At 39.7% G+C, this 21,428-nt stretch overlaps 1 protein-coding gene across 1 annotated transcript in view; it reads left to right on the top strand.

The window, feature by feature from the left end:
* The first annotated feature begins 3,765 nt into the window (after positions 1-3,765).
* Positions 3,766-21,428, top strand: part of PGM5 (phosphoglucomutase 5) — a 72,416-nt gene continuing 54,753 nt past the window's right edge. Inside the window, exons 1-6 of the mRNA XM_017808285.1 lie at positions 3,766-4,054; positions 10,508-10,670; positions 13,167-13,313; positions 17,442-17,567; positions 20,097-20,287; positions 21,128-21,282. Of these exons, the coding sequence (XP_017663774.1) occupies positions 3,794-4,054; positions 10,508-10,670; positions 13,167-13,313; positions 17,442-17,567; positions 20,097-20,287; positions 21,128-21,282 (1,043 nt within the window). The 5' untranslated portion in view covers positions 3,766-3,793. The remainder of the gene's footprint in view (positions 4,055-10,507; positions 10,671-13,166; positions 13,314-17,441; positions 17,568-20,096; positions 20,288-21,127; positions 21,283-21,428) is intronic.

Below are 21,428 nucleotides of genomic sequence, written 5' to 3'. Positions count from 1 at the left end.
TGCATTGAAAGACTTTTATTTGAGAGCTGAAAGACAAGACAGATCAAGTCAGTCAAAATACCTAAAATTTTTCAATTTTTTCTCTTCTAGATTTTTTTAAAAGTCTAAGTAATTTACATTTTGAAACAAAGGTCATTGCAAACAAAGTATTCACATGTAGGAAATGCCTCATTTAGAAGTACTGGGTTTTAAAACTGGTTTTGCTTTTATTAGCAAAACAATACATTAATTGTATTGTAATTCTTGGAGTGGTTTAGATAAGTCAGTTTACTTTTAGAAATTTTTTGCAAGATGCTTTTTTCAATAGCTCAGGTTAACGATCATCATCTTACAGTAAGTGTATGCCATTCTTCAAATGATAACTACATTATAAGAGGAACTGGAATATCCTGTTCAGTGGCAGAATGAGAATTTGAACTTCAAAATACAGCACCATGGGGAACGGCTGAATTAATTTTGAGTATCCATATTTCTATCTGAAAGACATTTTACATGAAACAACTGTAGAAATATGTTTTCATCTAAAACTCAGGTGTACTATACTAGTGATGCATTATGAGCTTAATGGTTAAACTGAAAGAGCTTGCTTAGTTAACTTGCTCGGTTAACGGCGCTCGTTCAGTTCTGCTGCAACATTTGCAAGCTGATACAAAATATTTTTCCTTAACAGAAAGTAAGCTTCAGGTCCACAGCAAGTTCTGTTATATTGGCATCAAATCAGAGCTGGGCTGGGCTTCCATAATCTAGCTTTAAGAAGATCCATCAGTAACTTCTGCCATTTTGCAGAGGGGACACCTCAGGTCACCAGATCAACTGAATCAGAATTGTGTGGCTATAAAGGGTTTTTGTTGCTATGGGACAGACTTCTTTCCTTCGAGTCAACACAGGCAACAACCCATTTCCCAGTTCAGTGCATGAAAAAATTGGACCTAACAGAACAAAGAAAGACACCAGTACAGTGCTGGTAAAAAAAAAAAAAAGATAAGCAAACAAAAAATTGTAGCTCTTACAGTAATTAATATTGTCTTGTTATCACAAGACAAATGAGTTAATATAAACATTCTAAGGCTCAAGAATTAAAAGGGGTGAAAATATTCCTGAACCAGACAACATACGTCAAACCAAGTTTCTAAAACTGGCAGTCAGAAAGGTAATTTTTTACTTGAAAATGGAACAAATTTAACATGTATCTTATCACTACATTAAGTTATTTTTTATTTTAATAACCTCTCAAAAAATAACTCACAACACACTATGGTAATATGAAGAATAAATTTAGCTGTTGTTTTCCAACAAGACATTCCAGACTTTTAATATCATCCCACATTGATAATTAGTCATTTGTTAGAGATACACAGCAGTAATCACTTAATGCACTGCAATACTGGCCATTTACAGAGACCTTCACTTTTCAATGAAATCTGCTGAGAGTAGAACTGCTTGTGGGACTTGAGTTGATATAAAAGACAAATTGAAGCACTTTTACATGGATCAACATAATGCTACTCTGGGTACTGGGAAATTGAAGAATTTATTTTAAAAAGTAAGAATTTTTTTCTTCTTCAGCTTTTGTACTAAAATGTTCAGGCTCTCTATACTAACTTTTTCATGCTTTGTACTGTTACTGTGAAGGCTGGTAATTTTTTTTTTTAAAACAAAATCTGAGCTCCTCCTGAAATAGCATGACTTTATGAAACTGAATTTTGCAAAGTGTTACAGAAATCACAATGAAAGAGGGGTGATGTATACTTTTGCTTGGGCTTATCTCAAGCAGAGCTTGAGATTGAACTAAAAAATTTACAGTGCTCATTTCAATAATCCATTACACTTCTGGTAGAGCCCTTGTCAAGAGAATGCTTGAAAAGAATGTAAAACACACTTTTTCATTATTCTTCAGCAATGTTTACATAAATGATATGAGTTGAGACAAGCAGTTCTGGAAAATTGTCACTGATTGTCCCTTTTAAATGTATATTCTGGGAATGTTTTCAGAATTTTTAACATTGATTCAAACTGATATATTTTCTTCCAAATGCTGAACACATTTCCCCAGTACATATGAAAAATACAGTTTACTCTTTATTCAAAGACTATTGCATTTCTTCTTACTTTGGTCATATATTTTCCTTTATTTCGCATTTGGATCTTATAATTTGTTCTTTCTAATGTTTCTGATCTTTGTTGCTGTTTCCTTGTTGGGTACTTGCTGTGGTAGATAGCAGTTATCTGATTCTATTTCAGCTTTCACTAATGCAGACTACATGTCATGGTTTCACTGGTGGCAGTGCCCAAAATTATTTGAGATATAGCAATCTCATCTATAGCTGTGCCTTGTTTACAGTATGAATATGAGATCTGGCATTTCCACAGGGCCGATTTGTTTCCTTTTGCTTTTTAAAATTCATTCTGAACCAGTACAGGAAGCCACAATCACAACTACAGGCTAGGAGGTCTAACAAAGAGAAGAGATTACTTCTTCCCTGTACGTGCTCTGGTTCTCTGCGAGAGTATATGGCCCCATATAAGAGCGTTCTGTCAATGGAGCTAGAATTCCTGTATCTGCTTCAGTGGATTACTTTATTTAAACTTTAAACTTTATTTAAATTTTTATTTAAAGTGTTGGGCCTTGCCTACCGTAGCATGCATAGTGTTCTACTGAAACGGCAGTGGTCCTGGCAAAGGGATGGATGTGTAGCAGACAATTGTATCTGAAACTGTCACACTCAGTCTGCTATGAACCACCAAAGAGTCTGTAGAAATAGAGGTCAAAACCATGACTGAATTCCTCTCGTTACCATTCATCAGGTGACGCTCACTGATTCCTAATGAGCTCTTAGTCTGTGTAAGAGATAAAAGCAGTTTACCCCATGTTTGCCCAGCCACCTCCTGTCACAGAGCTAACGTGTTGTCTTATTGAGCCATGACACTCTGCTGGACTTATAAGAAGTTTATGAGCAGTCTCTTTCGTAGAGAGCAGAAAAATGCCTTACAAAATTGCTTTTGCCTGCTCAGGTGCAGGTGTACACCAGGGATTTCTTTAACACAAGAATGACATCGAGGTTACACGACTATTTTTTCCAGCTCTCCAGCCAACAGGGTTGTCCTGCGTGGGTGCAGTGTGAAACCAGCCTTTGGATGGCAAAATTCTGCTGATGTTTGACAGTTACAGGCATCTGTAACAGTTACGGCCTTTATACAGGGAAACGCCAGGCATCTTCACAATCACTAGGGCCACCACCTCTGCATTTAATTAAAGCAGAATGAACACATATGTCACTGAACTAAGCTTTGCCGCCGGCTGCTCTCCGTGCCCAGAGGTAGGCGGCTGCTGCGGCTGCTGCGGCCCGGCGGCGGACTGCGGGGGTCGGGGGGACGGCCCCAGCGCTGACAGACCGTGATCCCCCCGAGCAAGTGTGTGGCGCTGGCTCACCCGCTCCTCGCTGCCTCCAATTACATCCCTGGCAGGAGACGCAGCTCTCGGCTTCGCTTTCCAAGGTTATTTTTGGCCGGGGCCGCCGCATGGTGATGGCAGCGGCCTGTCGAGCCGCGAGCACCCTCGCTGACGGCCAGGCGCCGGCGGGGGCCCCGGCGGGGCGGGCGGGGAAGGGGCGGCGCGCACCCCGCGCCCGCCCCGGCTCCCCCGCGGCGCCGGGCTCCCGCCACGGGCCGCCGAGGGCTGAGCTGGCCCGCCCCCGCCGGGGAGACGCCTGTGGGCTCCCCTCCGCCTGGTCGGTACCCTGCGCGAGGGCTGCCGCTCCCCAGCGGAGCCAGAGCCGGGCGGGCGGCGGCCGCCATGGAGCGGACCCCCATCCCGGTGCTGACCGTGCAGACAGCGCCCTACGAGGACCAGCGGCCGACGGGCGGCGGGGGGCTGCGGCGGCCCACGGCGCTCTTCGAGAGCCAGCGCAACTACCTGCCCAACTTCGTGCAGAGCCTGCTCTCCTCCGTCGACCTTCGCGACCGGCAGGGCTGCACCATGGTGGTGGGCAGCGACGGCAGGTACTTCAGCAAGACGGCCATCGAGATCGTCGTTCAGATGGCCGCGGCCAACGGGGTAAGCGGCCCCCTCGCCCTCCCCTTCGGCCCCTCCCTGCAGCGGGACCCGCGCTGTGCCCGCACCAGCGGTCCCGGCAGCGGGAGGCGCGGGGCAGCCCCTGAGCATGGGGAGAACCTTCCAGTGTCGTCACCCGGACAGCGCTCAATATACACATAAAACCGGGAGGAACTTCGCGTCCGGCTCTACCCGTCAGGTGCCCGAGCCAGCCCGTGCCGGCTCGTGTGTCCCCTCTGCTGGGCTTTGGCATGGGTGGTGGCTCCGTCGGGGTTTGACGGTGGGGATGGTGGCACCCTCAGGAGACTGCCAGCTGTGCCGTGCTGTTTCACTTTATTTTAGAATGAGGAAGGAATGGCAGTTGAAACATAGGGTTCACTCTGAAGGAGAAAATGTAGCAAGACTTAAAATTATGTGCGTGGGAAACAAAGGTATCAGAAATGTATTTGCTGCTCAGGATATTTTAGAAATATTCAAGGAAAATGGTACTATTGAGGGAAGAGGAGTTCAGCATTTTGGCTGCATCTTAAGAAAATAACCATTCTTTTCTATTGTGCACTTGCAAACAAATTACAAAACGCAAGAAGACTGCAGTCGCAGAAGCCTTTGTGGCCACATGGGATACAGATTTCTCTTCTACAGTTTTGAATATAGGAAAGAACTTGAGTAGAAAACTGTTGTCTTCTGTTAGATACATGCACATTCGTTTGTGGATATATATGTACAGACAGCTGGAAATACCAGATAATGTAGGCTTGAAGTTCCCACTTCAAAGCAGAACTGAAGCTACTATCTCTTGTTATGATGGCTAAATTGATCCTCTAGATTTGGCAAAAGGAGTGATATGGTTTTATAGATCTTTTGGTAGGGAATTTAATTTTTTTCAAAAGCTTATTTTTTCAACTTTGAAATGAATCTCTGTATGTGTCCAAATTTTTTCCTGCTGATTTGTTGTCACATACAAGCTGTATAGACTACCCAGTCTGATATAAATAATGAGTATTTAAAAATTATTCCTAAAGCATGTTCTTAATACACTGATGAGCTGATGCTTAGTGATACTGGGGATTTCAGAGAGATTGTTTATGTTACATGCTGGCTTCCTTGTGCAAAATAGCCATTCACACAGGGAGTTGGTGCAGATGCCAGGGTTTATGTGGCCCTGGGTGTGAGAAGGGCTGTCAGGGGACACTGGTTAAAGTGAGGACAGTGGCAAGGGTAGTACAGGTGGGATAAAGTGCAGCAACAATTAAAGCAAGAGTCTGGCGGCAAGAACTGCCCTACTGAGGCTGAGATCCTTGCCTGTCCTTGCACACTGGCAGGAGCTACAAGAGTGGGTTACAGCTGCAGGGTGACCACAAGGACTGAGGTACTGAAAAAGAAAAGAAATTTAGGGTATAGAACAGCAGGGGCTTCTCAACCAGGTTATGCTGACTAATTTTTTCTGTCAGCCTGCTTCCTTCCTGCTGCTTCTGTCACACTCCCCATCTTGCTCTTTCTTCCTTGAATATCTTTCTGACCTCAGGAGAGTTCGTTTCACATGTTTCTGGCACCTTGCTATAATAATGATTCCACTTGCTTAATTTACTGCAAGTTTCTTGGAAACAGTTTCTCACTAGTGTTTTCTGAAGCCAATCCCCAAACTTTTGTGCTCACAGTTCCCACAAATATCTGAATTCATTCATGATACTTTTACTAATGGCACAGTTCTCACTAATACTGAATAGCTACTAATACTGAAAAGACTTCCCATTTCCATCTGCTAATGTTTCTTTCCCTCTCTAACATCTTCACCCTGGTCACCCTCTATTTCTCTCAAGCACACTATAAATGCTTAAGCCTCACATTTATTTAGTGAGTACTATTGGTTTGTTTTGTTTTTTGGCTGTTAAAATACACCTGGTGGGAAAATATCTAAACCTCCTTGACGGCCCTGTTTAGTGCTGTGCTATGTAAATTGGAAGAGAGGAAGGAAAGACCCATGAGGGCAAAGATCTCTCCCCTTGGATCGTATTAATGTCACTAGAAGGAATGTAGGTCCTGTCACAGGGAAAGAAGTGAACTGAGGTAGGCAGGATTGGATGAAATGTGTGGAAGCCTTGAAGCTGCATTGAAAACCTTAAGCCACCCTGAGTTCCAGGAGAGGGATAGCCACATATTGCTGAGAAAATGAACTTAAATCTCCTTCCTGGGAGACACATACTGAGTGTAACTGTTAGTTGTGCCTGCTGAGTACAAAAATAAAAATGGCTTTCTATTATCAACTGTAAATGTATTGCCCTTTAGAGTTGCTAGGTTCCTCTTGTTCTAACTCGGTGACTCATCCCACATTCCCCCTGTGTTAACAGCCTAGCACAATTGGCATAGGCTCCAGTACAAGGAATGAGATGAGATCCCCTTCCCAGTCAGCTGGCAGTGCTTGGCCTGCCTTCTCCTCATCCTCGATCCCACTGGCTCATGCCATCCACCTCGGGGCTGAAGGTACATGCTCCATAGCTATAGCCTGTGTAGACTTCCACTGGTGGCAGCAGCTATAGCCTGGTCCATGCTCTGCAGTTGCAAGCAGCACATGCGCCCACAAATCTTTCTGTTCAGAGCTGAAGGTGGCTAATCAGGGTCACCCTTAAATGGGGCACACAGCTGGGGCTGGAGCAAACACATTCGGGTAAGGGACTGCATGTCATGGGATGGTGGGGCAGAGTGAAGAAGGCCGGACAGAGGTTCTGTACCATTCTGGGTTACAACAAGCAGTTTTACAAAGTAGTGGTAGGACAGCATCTGAGGCTCTGTTGCTCTTTTCACCAGTGTCCTGCCAGTAGTAGCATCCCTCAGCCTTAATGTCTAGAAGAACTGAGGTAAAAAGCTCCATCAGTTGCAATACAGTTCCTCTACAACTTAGATGCAAATATTCCATTAGACCCACCAGCTGTATAGGGTGTCTCATTTTTGATGCAAAGTTTAGGATAGGTTTAAATGAGAAGCTGCTATTTGTGAGTCTCAGTGGCAGATCAGAAGCTGATGATCATCCACTGAATATGGAAAGTCATGACAACATGCTAGAGAGATTGTAGAGTAATGCTGTAGAAGTTTGAGATGGCAGAGAGTTGAGTTTTACAGTTGTATTCTGTATAATACCATGTTGTTTTTAGTTTCCATGGCCTTCCATGTGAATCTCGGCCTCCTTTCCTTGCCATGTGTGATTGATTTATTTGCTTCTGCATTGATTGTGGTGCTCAGTCATCTTTAGAGTACTATAGTAAATGATAGGAAGACACAGCCCCATGTTGTTCAGGATGTAATTTGCTTGCTTCACGTTCTTTTGAGTATAGTTGACTGAGGCATATGAGAGATTACTTGAAAAAATAATTAAAAAAAGCATTAAGTGACTCCATGACAATCAACTGAATTGTCTGAAAATGCACAGCTGCAAGTGGTAATATTGCATAAAAATGTTCTTGTAAAGTACTTATTATTTTATTCTTTCAGCTGTAACCATTTGCTGAGGATCTTTGTTTCTGCTGTTGCTACTAAACGTAGAGTGACAAATTATAATGTGGCATAGGGACAAAGTATTAGAAGAGACATTACATGCCTATGATCTTGTAGCCATGCAAGTTTTTGAATTCCAAAGATAATCTTTCAGCGCTATGAAACTGTCCAAGTTTTTCAGAACAATGTTACTAAAACTTTAATTGTGAGTCAGTGTGTGGATAATATTCGGTTACTGTTTTAGCCCAGATTGTAAGAAGTCTATAAAACCTGATATTAATTAAATTGATTAAAGAATTAACTAAATGCCCATTTAGTATTTGGTTCAGAGATAAAATTAAGAGCTTCTGAGCCAAAAGAAGATGACCTTCTGCATTCTTGCCACCAAAACAAGAAAGCAGAGGAAGATGGGTAGCACATTTACACCTCTAAGATCTGCAGAGTCCTCAGGGAGTTTTGTAAAAGCACTGAAGACCTTAATATAAGGTGAAACTTTATAGTAGTCACTGCAAATAAAATACCGGTTTATCATTCATGTAATTTGACTTCAAAATCCTTAATTTGAAATACTAAGTATTGCAGTATTTCTATAGTATAGAAATTAGTATAATAAATATTTCTAAGTAGTATAGAAATGATAGCCTTCTGAAAAATGCTGAAGGCAAAAGAAATTACTCATGTTTATATAAATATTTGGCATCCAGAAAAATGGGGAAACTAATTTGTGTAACTCCAGTTGAACGGGAAAAATGAAATATGGTAGGTGCTAGGTAATTTATGCATTCTGAATAATCTAAGTATTAACTTTTAAAAATACAGTTTTGATGTGCACGAAGGCAAAAACTTAAACTCACTAGTTTAGAAGTACAGAAAATGCACTCATGATAAGCCTGTAGGCAAGTATAAATGCATTTATACTTGAGTACCTTGAGATAGATTTAGTTTTGTGGTTTTCAAGCATTATGTAAAATGTTATCACTGTCATATTCCTTTTGCTTACCCATACACAATGCTGTTTTAAGAGCTGGCACCCATTTCTGACAGCTGTGTTTGGAAGATTGAGTCATTGCTCTAGCTTTCTACATGCTTCGTAGTTTAAAAAAGGGAGAGACAATATTCAAAACAAACATTTTCAGTATTTATTTTCATCGTGTTTTTCTTTCCATAATATTTTTTTTTTTGTTTCTTAACTTTTTTTTTCCCCTCTCCTTTGGAATTGTTCCAACCTGGGAGAAAAAAAGACAGTGAAACAAAACATTTTTCTAATAGTAGTAAGAACAAGTCAAATGAACCTTGAAGATTTACGTGAACTGTATTTATAATTTTGATAGCTCTCCTGTTTTCCAGCAACAATCCATAGGCTTCAAAGTTAGCTGCAAAAACTGTGAAAAGAAAACCGGGTGGACAATCAATCATTGTATCCTCAGATCTTGAGGTAGAAATCTCAGTTAATAGAATGCATTTTCTGTGCATTTTTTTAAAATTTGAAAGCAGATCTTTTACTTCTCAGTGTAAGAGAAATGGCTAACCATAGCCTGTGCTTTGTGAGAGCTATCAAAAAGTAACTTGTGCTTACTTTGGAAGTTGATAATTTCTTTGTAGAAATCCTATTTTTTTAAACTAAAATAGTTCACAAAAGCAGGCTGAATAAATAATCTATTAATCCTTTGCTTTTCTGAAATTATTTGCAACTGCACTTCTGAGTAATTAAGTGCTTCACATGAGTGACCGGAAGGTCATCTGTATGTGAAGGAACAGCTCTTTATGGAAAGGAGAAAAGTAGCACCTCATGTACTACTGCTTTGCCACAGAGAGCTATCAAATCTCCTTCAAACTTGAGAACAAAAACTGAAATTAAACTCCCAGTCTGTTTTCAGATGGGGAGTGGGAAGAATTCAGTGTTCTGGCTCTCCCTCTGCCCCCTCTACCCACTCCCTGCCCCTTCCCAAACTACTACTCAATAGTAGTGGGGGGTGGGGTTGTTTTTTATAGTGATGTTATTAAAAAACCCTGAACATTAGCGATACACTTTTCAGCTCTATATGCAGCTGCATCAGTTCTCATCTGTGACACTAACCTCCCCTTCTCTCATTTTTTTTTGTGTCTGCCTGTTTCCCAGAAATTGGAACTCTTTTGTATTTCTTTGTAAATACATTTCTGGTTGGCTTCTAGATTATTTATGTTCAGCTGAAGCTATAGTATCTGTGTAGGGGATGAAGGCAAGGTTTTGAAATTGGAACCTTACAGTGGAACTGCACATAATACCAAACACATTGAGTCAGTGTTTAATAACACCACCTATAAGGTCTTTTTTAACTTTAAGAATGGTGGGAACTTCCCCTGCTCAGCTGTGCGCTGGGAAACACACCCTGTTCATTTGGAATAGCTGAGGGGTCACTGATGGCTGAAAGAGGAGCAATGCTTTCTATGGAGCAGGACATCCAGTGGTGCCTTGGCAATAGAGGTGTAACTGCAAGAGACTGCCGGTCCTAGTGTGTAGTGATGCTTGTGGTTGCACTGAAAGGCTGCTCTTTGAAAGGCTATTCTCTTTCATGCTGGTTAAAGCCCCAGACCTGAAAACTGCATCGACACAGTCAGCCCTAAACTATATTGGTATCGGAGGGGGTTTGCTGATTTGTGAGGATACCTGGAAAGGTTTGATAGCAGGATCATGGCCCAGTGCTATGCTTGGGAGCTTTGCAAATCGCTGTCATGACTGTGCTCTTGCTTTACTGTCAGTACACAGGCCACTGGTGTTTAATGTGCCAGGATACAATGTTTTTTGTCAGTGCTCCAGATTAGCATGCAACCAATGCATGTATGTATATTTCTCTGCAAAAGAACGTGTTCCATACTAGGACTTTACCATTTGTATTCTGTACATAAATGCCCATATGTGTGTGTTTATATATTAATTTAAAAAAATGTAGTACTATTCAGAATACTTTGGCTTTTTTTTCCACCTAGATCGGCAGATTAGTTATTGGACAGAATGGTATCTTATCCACACCTGCTGTTTCATGTATCATCCGAAAGATCAAAGCAGCTGGTGGAATTATTCTAACAGCTAGCCACAGTCCTGGAGGACCTGGAGGAGAATTTGGAGTAAAGTTTGAAGTTGCCAATGGAGGTATGGGTTTAGCAACATACTACAACATTGCATCTTAGTATGCTGAAAATATGCTGACAAGGATAACTGGCTGCCTTTATGTGTTTTTCACTTTCTCTGTTAAAACTATGAAGAACACAGGTGTCTCTTTTTTCTTTTTTTCGGTAATAGGGGTGTATTTGTCTGCATGGATCTGTACAATAAGCATTAAATCCTTACTGAAGTCCTTGTAGTAGCTGTGAGATTTCTATAAACAAGAGGTTTGCTATCCTGTTTTTACAGTATTTTATGTAGTCTCCCAGATCACTGTAACAGTTCCATATAAAGATACTTTTATAAAGATACTTATGAGGGAGCTCTGTTCTGCTCATATTTGTGTTGCTTGTCTTGGCATTTACTTTAAAGCATGTAATTTCAGAAATGCTGTAAGCAGTATAACTCATTGTCTTGTATGGAAGAAAGCACTTCTTATGTTTACCCAGGAAGTAACTGGTCTTACCCAGGGAAAGGGTTGTACAATTTTAACTACTGCAGTTCCACCCCTGAATAACGGAATTTGGGTGTATAGCTAATGTCCTGTTTTCCAAAACTGACAAGCTAATGCAGGTAGGTATGTTACACATTCAGTATGTTTTATATTATATGTCTGTGTACACCCATAAAACATTATGGTGGCAGTTGCTGACACCTTGTATACCTCATACGTATAGAGTGTTTTCCGCCTGAAAAAACTGATCTGAAAGTGTTTTTAAAATCTTTCCTTCCCCATTTTGGAAGTGGGTGAACTTGAGAAGAGGGTGCTTCTCCCTTGTCCCTTTTTCAAAAAAATGTCCAGGGTTAAATGAATGAGATTTTATAAACAGAATAGGCTTGAATCCCAGAGAGATTAGAGGGACTGCGTAAGGGCATCCAGTGAGAAAGCCAGGGTCACAGCACACACATACCAGAGCCAAACTGTTAGATGCATTAGCACTCTATAAACTTTAAAACACCACATATACCTAAAAGCTCTATGATAAATGGGAAACAGTTGGTGGGGAAGTCTTTTTAGTGTGCTTTGCCTTTTTAAAGAGAATTCAAAAAGTCTGTTAAGCTTTATATATGAAACACTCCTCAAACAAAAATCACAAGGTTCAAGTATTTATGTTAATCATTGGGGACATAAAGAAAAGCAATTAGTTTAAGTTACAGCTGAGAAAATGTGGGCTGATAATTAGGTAAGGCTTTTGAAGTAAGGGAATGGCTAGACACAGCAACAAGCTTCTAGGGAAGGTTATCGTTGCTCTACGTTATTTCTCAATCTATTGATCCAGGTCAAGCAGAAGTGTTTTGTTTCTGTAGCTGTACAAGAAAACATAGGGTGACACTGTGGGATCTCCTTAGCTGGAAATATCAATAGATAAGACATCCATCTATCAAGGATGATCTGGAGCTAATGAAATCTGTCCTCACCCTTTGGATGGGTTTGAATTAGATGAGTAAGAAGTAGTATTCTAAGCCGAATGAAGAGTTAAGTGACTGTTACTTATTGTATTGGTTTGGAACATCTGGTACACTGCATCTGAGATGGAACACACAAATTTGCATGGCAAAGCTACAGGGCATATAATGGGAAATTAGCACTGAAAAAATCTTCAAAGGCACTTTGGTACAGGAGAGAGAACACATAAAAGAGACTAAAGGAAATAATTTTTAGAGTGAAAGCATGGCTTTAGTATAAGCTATGCAGAGTCAGATAAGCCAGAAAGGACTTGCACTACATATGGCATAATTCATCTAGTAATTTTTGCATCAAGCCTGCAACTTTTATTTGGTTAACAGTAAATCTTTAAAAGCAGAGCCATTTTTCAGGCTTTGGCAATGAAAGTAATTCACAAGTAAGATATGTTTTCTGTTTCTGAATGACATAATTATTTCAGGTTGAGATTGCTAATTGTTGAGCAATTGAGGTATTTTAAATTCCAACAAAGATAAATTTCATTAAGCTATTGGAGGGAAACTGCAATACAGCACCACTGTCAAACTGCTAAGGCATCTAAAAGCGATCATTTTTTCTAATGAAATAATGTGGAACACCAAACTAGCAGACCTTCAGAAGTGTGCATTTGCAGAAAGTGCTATGAAACAACAGAAACTGCTGCTGAAGGACAGGCTTTCCTTTAATAACTACATTGAGATTCTACGAAGAATAAAAAAAAGGCAGTCTTTGAGCAATAAACTCAAAGAAAGATGACTGTGTGTTTTTTGCTTCCCTCATCCTCCCTGCTCCTGGGTAATGATTGATTTAAATACGTAAATCAAAATGTTGTGTATAACTATATTTCCATGTTTTATTTTTGCAAAAAACATTTTAAGCTTATGTTGTGGTGAAAGAACGGAGCTTATTTACTGTAGTACTTTGTGTTTATTCCCTACTAACTCCAATATATTCTGAAAAATGTTTGCTATAGCACTTACTTTTAAAATAGGGAACCTTCATTTAACAGAAATGACCCACCACATTATTTTCTCTTTTAGGACCTGCTCCAGATATGGTTTCAGAAAAAATCTATCAAATCAGCAAAACCTTGGAGGAATATGCAATTTGTCCTGATCTCAGAGTTGATTTATCACGCCTGGGAAGACAAGAATTTGATCTGGAGAACAAATTCAAACCTTTCCGAGGTAGCAATGTCTGCTTTTATGCATGCTAAATACATTGAGTCTAAATATTAGTATTGCTGCAGAATTATAATGCGTAATTACAAAACCAAAACGTTTTTTCTTCAAAATACCTTACTAAAAGTTATTAAAATAAAAGTCAGTATAGAATCATAAAATGGTTTTTATTGGAAGGTACCCGTTCTGACCATCCCTGCCAAGGGCAGGCACATCCTCCACAGGTTACTCAGAGCTCCATCCAGCCTGGCCTTGCACACTGGCGGGAATGGGTCATCCAGAACATCTCGGGGCAACTTATTGCAGTGCCTCACTGCCCTCACAGTAAAGAATTTCTTCATAAAATCTAATCTAAATTTCTCCTCCTTTAGTTTAAAACCCTTCCTTCTTGTCCTACCACTATTTGCTTGTGTTGAAAGTCTTCGTATAAGCCTCCTTTAAGATACTGGAAGGCTGCTACAGGGTCTCCTCAGAGCCTTCTCTTCTCCAGGCTGACCAATCTTACCTCTCTCTCTCAGCCTGACATCATAGGAGAGGTGCTCCAGCCCTCTGATCATCTTCATGGCCTTACCTTGGACCTGCTCCAACAGGTCCATGTCTGTTTGGTGCTGAGGACCCCAGAGCTTGACACAGCACTCCAGGTGGGGTCTTATGAGGGAAGCATAGAGGGGGAGAATCACCTCCCTTGACCTGCTGACCATCTGTCTTGTGATGCAGCCCTGGATATAGCTGGCTTTTTTTGCTGCAAGTGCACATTTCTGGCTTGTGCCCAGCTTTTCATCCACAAGAACTCTGAGTCCTTCTCTGCATGGCTGCTCTCAGTGAGTTCTCCCAGTCTGTATTCGTGTCTGGACTTTCTGAACTTCAGGAGGTTCTCATGGACCCACATGTCAAGCTTGTCCAGGTACCTCCGCTTGGCACCCCTTCCTTCTGTTGTGTCAGTTGCACCAACCAGTTTTATGTCATCTGCAAACCTGCTGAGGGTGCACTTGATCTCACTGTCAATGTCATTGATAAAGGTGTTAAAGAGCATCAGTCCCAAGACAGACCCCTCAGGGAAACCACTCCTCACTGGCCTCCACCTGGACATAGAAACAGTACCCACAACTCTCTGGTTGTGTCAGCCAGCTGATTCCTTATCCACTGAATAGTCCATCCATAAAATCCATGTGTCTCCAGTTCAGAGATAAGAGGTTGCATGGGACTGTGTCAAAGGCCTTGAAAAAGTCTAGGCAGATGACATTGTTCTGTCATATATCATCTGAAAGATCAAAGCAGCTGCTAGAATTAGTTTAACATCTGGCTAGGGAGACTTGGAGGAGAGTTTGGAGTGAAGTTTGAGGTTGCCAATGGAGGTAGTTTTTTTTTTTAAATAAAGCAAAGGTGTTGTCAGCAGACTCCGCTGGTCAAGTGGCCTGTAGTAGACCCTAACCACGAAGTGTCCTTTGTTGGTCTGTACCTTGGTTTTCAAGCCCAGGGTCTCAGTCTGTTCATGGCTGTTTCTCAGGGACAGCTCTTCGCAATCTCTCCCTTCCTTAACAGAGAGCGCAACACCCCACCCCTCCTTCTAAGCCTGTCTCTTCCAAAAAACTTGTAGCCCTTAGTTGCAGTGCTCCAGTCATGTGAATTGCTCCAGTCATGTGAATTGTCCCACCATGTTTCTGTGATGGCAATTAGGCCATAGTTTTCTAATTGAACCATGGTTTCCAGCTCCTCTTGCTTGTGTCTGATGCTGTGTGCATCTTTTGGTAAGTGTTGCGTTCATTTTGCACATAGGGAATCTGAACTACAGACTTCAAGTGCATCAGGCCTCACCTTTTAGCCAAATATCTTTGCCAAATATATGTGCTTATGCTTGCTAGTAGTTAAACACCAAACAAAAACTGTTTTGGACTAGGAATGGTTTGCTTATGGAAGTATAATTGACAGAAGAGTTTGTGAGAATCTAAGTTTATTCATTCTTTGCTCACACTTTCTGAAAAGTTGTGGCACTATGCATCCAGTGACTCCAAATCTAAAGGGAGTGCTGAAGCACGTTTAATTTTAAGCATGTGAATACTTTTATGCCTACACTTGGTTCAAAATGATCTAACTTAGCTGTCTCCTTGAAGGAGTCAGAAGCAAAGGAAGGGGTTCTGACATATATTTCAAATTTCATATCTACTTCATATCTATTTCATGTCTATTTCATATATTTCAAATACTGTAAAACTCTGTGTGGCCTCAAAAACTTTTGCTCGTTCCTGATGCCCTAGAATTAAAGCTATTTTTTTTTTCCACCCGAACTTTACATTTGAGAAATAAAGTTTTTCATTAAAAAACCCATTCAGTTATGTTTTGTTTTATTTGGTTTGTGTTTGGGGTTTTTTTGTTTTATTTTGAGTTTTTTGGTGTTTGGTGGTTTTGTTTATTTTATTGCAAAGAACACATTTGGGTTTTTCAGGCAAACAAAAAGCAAAGAAAATTCAGCTCTAGCACCACTCCGGAATCAAAAAATTGCCAGAATTTTAAATTTTGTTTTTTTCAAGCTTTTTAATCTCTCCAAATTGTATGTTTCTAAATGAAAATGAGACAACCCTCCCCCACATTAGTATTAAAGTGCATACAAATAGTTGCAATTTTTCTGTATGTTTTTATATTAAAAAAACATTTCCCAATCCCATTGTCTTCTAACAATACATCACATCAACCTGAGACAGTAGAGCTACCAGGGAACCATGCTGAAGCAATGTAATTGGCCTGTAAGTGCACGAGTAAGTGTAGTTTACACAGATTTGAATGCAGGTTGAAAGTGCAGAAAGAATGAAAGTAATTTAAAAAGTAATTTAAGGTGCTATCTGATGTATTTAAAACTTCTGCTTTTTCTGTTGTATGAACTACTTCCTGTGAATCAAGCCTACAGAGGTGTTGAAGCAACTGAGTTGGGTTTGATAGGAGCTAAAATAATTTTTGGACTTTAATCCTACATGCACTTTGTATTGACGTGTGCGAGCAGCTCCACTGCAGATGCACATTTGTTCATATGTGTAAAGCTTAGAGCCTACGAAAATACTGCTAGGAGCAGGGCATAGAAGATATGCAATAATATCATTTTAGTGAAAGCTCGAGACTGTCAACATATACCATAGAACTGACTAATTTTCGAGTAGGTTTTAGAGATTGTTTTTCATTCTTGAGAGCCTTTTTTTGTTTCTTCCTTCAAGCATATTGTCACAATCTATTCTAAGTGTTTTACTCAGGCTCAAAAAATGTCTGTGTCATTTTCATGTTACCTGAAAGAAGAGCATTAGGGCAAGGTTAGTGTTTCTGAGCAAAACTGGCTGACATTCTAAGTAATAATTTAACTTGTAACTAAAATATTTTAAGATACTTATTTAACCAGATGAAAAGACATTTTTATAAAATATGCTTTTTAATTTAATCAGGAAAAATAATTCATTCCAAGATTACTGAGAAACATGGCTTTTGACAGTTGTTTAGTAACTGCTTTCCTTATGACAGACTTATTTTCATTGGTACATTTTAGTTTAATGTTTTACATCCAAAAGAACTAATAGTGCTCTGCTTATGAATTTAAAATTCAAGTTATCAAGGCCTTAATGAAAAACAGATGTTGTATCTGAGCCTTACTTTTCTAAATCAGTGAGGTATACAATGCAAAAGTATAATGTTAGATTGCCAACAAACTGGATACAGGTATTCCTGGTGCCAGAATTTAGAAGAATAGGCTGTATATCTCTCTTGATGGAATGATGCAGATAGATACTGCTATCAGAAGAATAGAATAGAATAAACCTATTTAGCTTGGAAAGTTTTTCAGCAGTTTAGTGAATGATATATAAAGAGTTTACTTTGATAGAATGTACTCTCTTTAATGTTCTCAGTGAAATACGAACTGTCAACTTACATTATCTCTGCGGTTTTTTAGCAGGCAAAACTGTTTATCTTTTCAGCTTAATGGTTGCCACACTGAAGGCAGCAGGAGTCTTTGACTTTGCCTCTATGGGCTTCAGAGCAAATCCATGTTATGTAGAGGTTGTGCGCTCTGACATCAGTTGAGTTACATGACTGGTGGAACTGTGCTGGAAGAGAGATTTTCCCATGTGTGAACTTTTTTCTGTGTAATTTTTCTAGTGGAAATTGTGGATTCTGTGGAAATCTACCTCAATCTCCTTCGAAGTATTTTTGACTTCAATGCGATCAGAAATTTGCTGACCGGACCCAACCAGATTAAAATAAGGATTGATGCCATGAATGGAGGTATGAACTTAAGTGGCTGTCAGGACAGAAATAGTTTCCTGATAAAAAATGTTACATGGCAATGGTTTCTCAATAACAGTACAGCATATAAAAGTCAGACTTTTATATAATGTTAAGGGTAATAAGAAAGGATTTGAACCTTATACTACCAACAAAGGCAATCTTAACAATGGGTTAGATCACTTACTAGGCAAAGGAGTTTATCTTACTTCATAAATAAGCAAAGGCATATGTATCCAATTAAAGTTCTCTTTCTGCATTTGGAAGGAAGCAGGATGAGGTAATCTTGCCATGAAGTATGTTGCAGTATCCAGTGACCAAGGAGCCTCTACTAAGAGCAAATGCTAAATGTTATAAAACTAGATAAGTCGGAATAAATTGTACCCAGAAGCCCTTACGGAGTTGGCTGAGACCTCTGTCTCACTAATTTCAGTGTACTGCGGACAAGTTGAAAGTGTCACAGAAGACAGCAAGGGGACCAGTATTAAAAAAAATATAAACTGTGTCACCTGGGAAGACATAGATAAGGATGAGATCTATCTTAGGCTATAGTATCAAAATGTAAGTAAAAATTTCTACAGATAATGAGTTGAAGGATAGGAGCATAAGTAAGAATGTTCAACATCATCTTATGGAAAGCAAATTCCATCAAACAAAACAGGTTTCATTCCTTAATGAGATTACAAAAATCAACCAATAAAGGGAGCTGTATAGACTTAGAAAACTTATGTAAAGCATTTTAGTCTTGGCCTCTAATACAGTGTGATAGTCTTCAAAATATCATAGTGGGTTCACAGTCAGTGTGAACACTCCAGTTCACAGGCCATGGCCAAGGATTATAGTCTGCATCCAATCGGTGTGAACACCCAGTTTTGCCAGGCTGTGGCAAAAGGGCAAATCATGTCCTTGAACAATGTAGAGAGAGCAATAAGAAAGGCACTGCCTGCTGTCATGTACAGTACTGGAGAGAACGTTACCCAAATACTTCGTAGAGCTCTTAGTCCAAGTCTGTTACTGAGTGTTAAAAATTTTTATCTGTGGTCAAAGAGATGCATAGTCTGGCTTAGGGTTAGACAAACTGATGCAAACAAAAATTTTAAAGGACTGAGTTTGTTGAGTCTGTTTCTTTTTTACAAGGTAATGACCTTTATTTACAAGCTTTGTGACCGTGCATCTTGGTGCAGTAATATCCATACTATAATATAAAGTACACATAGATTAAGTGTATACAAGACTATTTCTTTGTACAACAGAGTAAGTTGCCGGGGTTTTTTTCTGCAGAAAAATTATTGTTCAGTCTGTTATTCCCAAAAATACCAAAAAGAATCAATAGAGAGAGAAGTTGAGTCCAGGCAAATCCAGATTGAAATGTCGCTCACATATTCATGGGTAATGGTCAATAACCATTGGAGCAATCTATCAAAGGTAGTTGGGGTTTGCCCTTCTCTTGATGGCATGTGATCAGAAGACTTTCTGGATGAGATGCATTAGCCAAAAGTGAGTTACTAGCCACAGTGTAGTGAACATTAGAGAGGACCACATATGTATGTTGAAAAACTGTTTTCTGAAACTTGTCTTTGATTTGCGCCTCTGGAATGTGTTTTTATATCACAGACGTTGGTATTTTAACACTGGAATAAAAAAAGAGTAATTTGTCAGGAGTCTACTTTTGATAAGAACCTGAATCATGGTATGTTATACAGAGTTAAATTTTCTTGAAAACAAGGTTCTCACATGGTTTTACCTTTGGTCACAGTTGTTCCAGTTAGCAAGATCTCAGAATAAGGTAGGAGGAAGAGAGGGCATGAGAGACAGACCAGTCACTTATATTTTTTCACCTCTGAGGCACCTGTTCACAGAGTGCTCAGTTAGTGACTGATTAGTCACCAAATGCATACAATACTTATGGTATATAATAGCACAAACTAGGGTCTTAATTGGCCATATCTTTAAGAAAAAAAAAAGAAGAGAAGTATTTTGGAGTTAGTTTTGAGAAAGCTTTTATTCATTATCTGCATGGTAGCAACTAAAATATACTAAAATTCTTTGTTGTCCAAATCTATTGCAATTTTCACATGAACGAGAACATTAAGGTAGGTGTATTTCCCATTTACATTCCCCTGCTGTTTACTTTTCTTGCTATTATGTGTTAAACCGTTGTTTGCATCCCAGGACACATAGAATAGCATTTTATTTTCATGCTAGGTGAGAAAAAACCCTTTATGCATATGATAATTTCTTTACTTAATAATGGAGAAATAAAAATTTCATCTTTCCCCATTCAGTGATTACTTTTTCACTTCCTGTAGAGGTGAACTGTGTGTTTTATACTGAATAACAAATTAATTATTTACTGGAAGAACAATCACATACTTCTCTGTGAAATAAGAGTTTGGGTTTTGTTGTTTGGACAGATGTATAGGGTTGCTATGTAAAATATGTTTTATATCAGCTCTCCATAGTGCTGTGAAAAATTTCAGTGTCAAGCATACGCTTTTGTGATTGCATGGCAGACTTCTGTTTTTGCAGTTATGGGACCTTATGTGAGAAGAATCTTGTGTGATGAGTTGGGAGCTCCTGCAAATTCTGCCATAAACTGTATTCCTCTGGAGGATTTTGGTGGACAGCCTCCTGATCCAAATTTAACATATGCAACTGCCTTGCTAGAGGCTATGAAAGGTGGAGAGTATGGATTTGGAGCAGCTTTTGATGCTGATGGAGTAAGTATTTTGATCTGTCTTGAGGTTTCACTATCGTTGTTTTGTCTGAGGTCAGATAGGGGACGTGTAAGTATAATTTATTTGCTTTTCAGTAATGGATTTAAGCTGGAAGTGGTATTACTTTCAGGTACAGATGGTAGAATTTGCAACCCATCAATCAGACACATATGTTGCAATTTGCCTCAGTTTGCAGATGATTGCAAATCAAGCAGGATTTGAAGGCAGAATTATTTAGAAAGAGACAGCATATATACATAATACATATTTGTCACAGTAAGACCTAACAACGTTAAGTCCATTTTGGTTAGCATCATAAATTAAGGGATTTTTAGCTAAATAAAGCATTGAATCATAATCTCTGTTTATTTTAATTTTAATATCATATTATCAACATTATAAACAGCAAAGTATTACAGAAACTTTTTGCCCTGACAGGGTGGGAGAAGGTTGAAAAGGTTCTGAAGAGCAGAAGCTGTTTTCTATTGTCAGTAAACACAAAACACCCTCCTGCTCACCTAATAGTGTGTGTCATTGGCTAAAAGATTCTCCTACACAAGCATTCCCTTGGCAGGAACAGAAGTACTGAAGTGACATGTAGGCGGCTGGAGCTAGAGGCTGATCTGGAGCTTTGATTTGCAAGGCAGGAGGGAGTGATGGTGTGATAGTGAGATTGTAAACCTGCCAGGATGATGCCAGTGAATTATTCTGCCCAAAGAGGGATGCGAGTAAGCCAAAACCTGTTCCTTTTTTTCTCTATCTGCATTGGATCTAGTAAAAGAAATTACAGCTCGACAATACACAGAATTATAATTTCTTTTTTGAATTTCTTTTCTTCTCCAGGACCGCTACATGATTCTTGGCCAAAATGGTTTCTTTGTGAACGCATCAGATTCATTGGCTATAATTGCTGCCAATCTGTCTTGCATTCCTTACTTTTGTCAGATGGGTGTCCGAGGATTTGGCAGGAGCATGCCTACCAGCACAGCCCTGGACAAGTAAGATGAAACATTTATTTGTATCACCTTGGTCACTACTTTAGTTATCTCTGTTTTTATTACATAGCAATTCTAACATTGTGAAGTCTTTTGATAAGACCTTCTAATTTTCACCAGCTTTATGTGCTTTATGGTTTTAACTAGTT

This window comes from Lepidothrix coronata, unplaced genomic scaffold, assembly GCF_001604755.1.
Source record: "Lepidothrix coronata isolate B3197 unplaced genomic scaffold, Lepidothrix_coronata-1.0 Scaffold22, whole genome shotgun sequence".
In the NCBI taxonomy this organism is placed as follows: Eukaryota; Metazoa; Chordata; class Aves; order Passeriformes; family Pipridae; genus Lepidothrix; species Lepidothrix coronata.
Note: the sequence above shows the minus strand (reverse complement) of the source record. Positions and strands in the feature narration are given on the sequence as shown.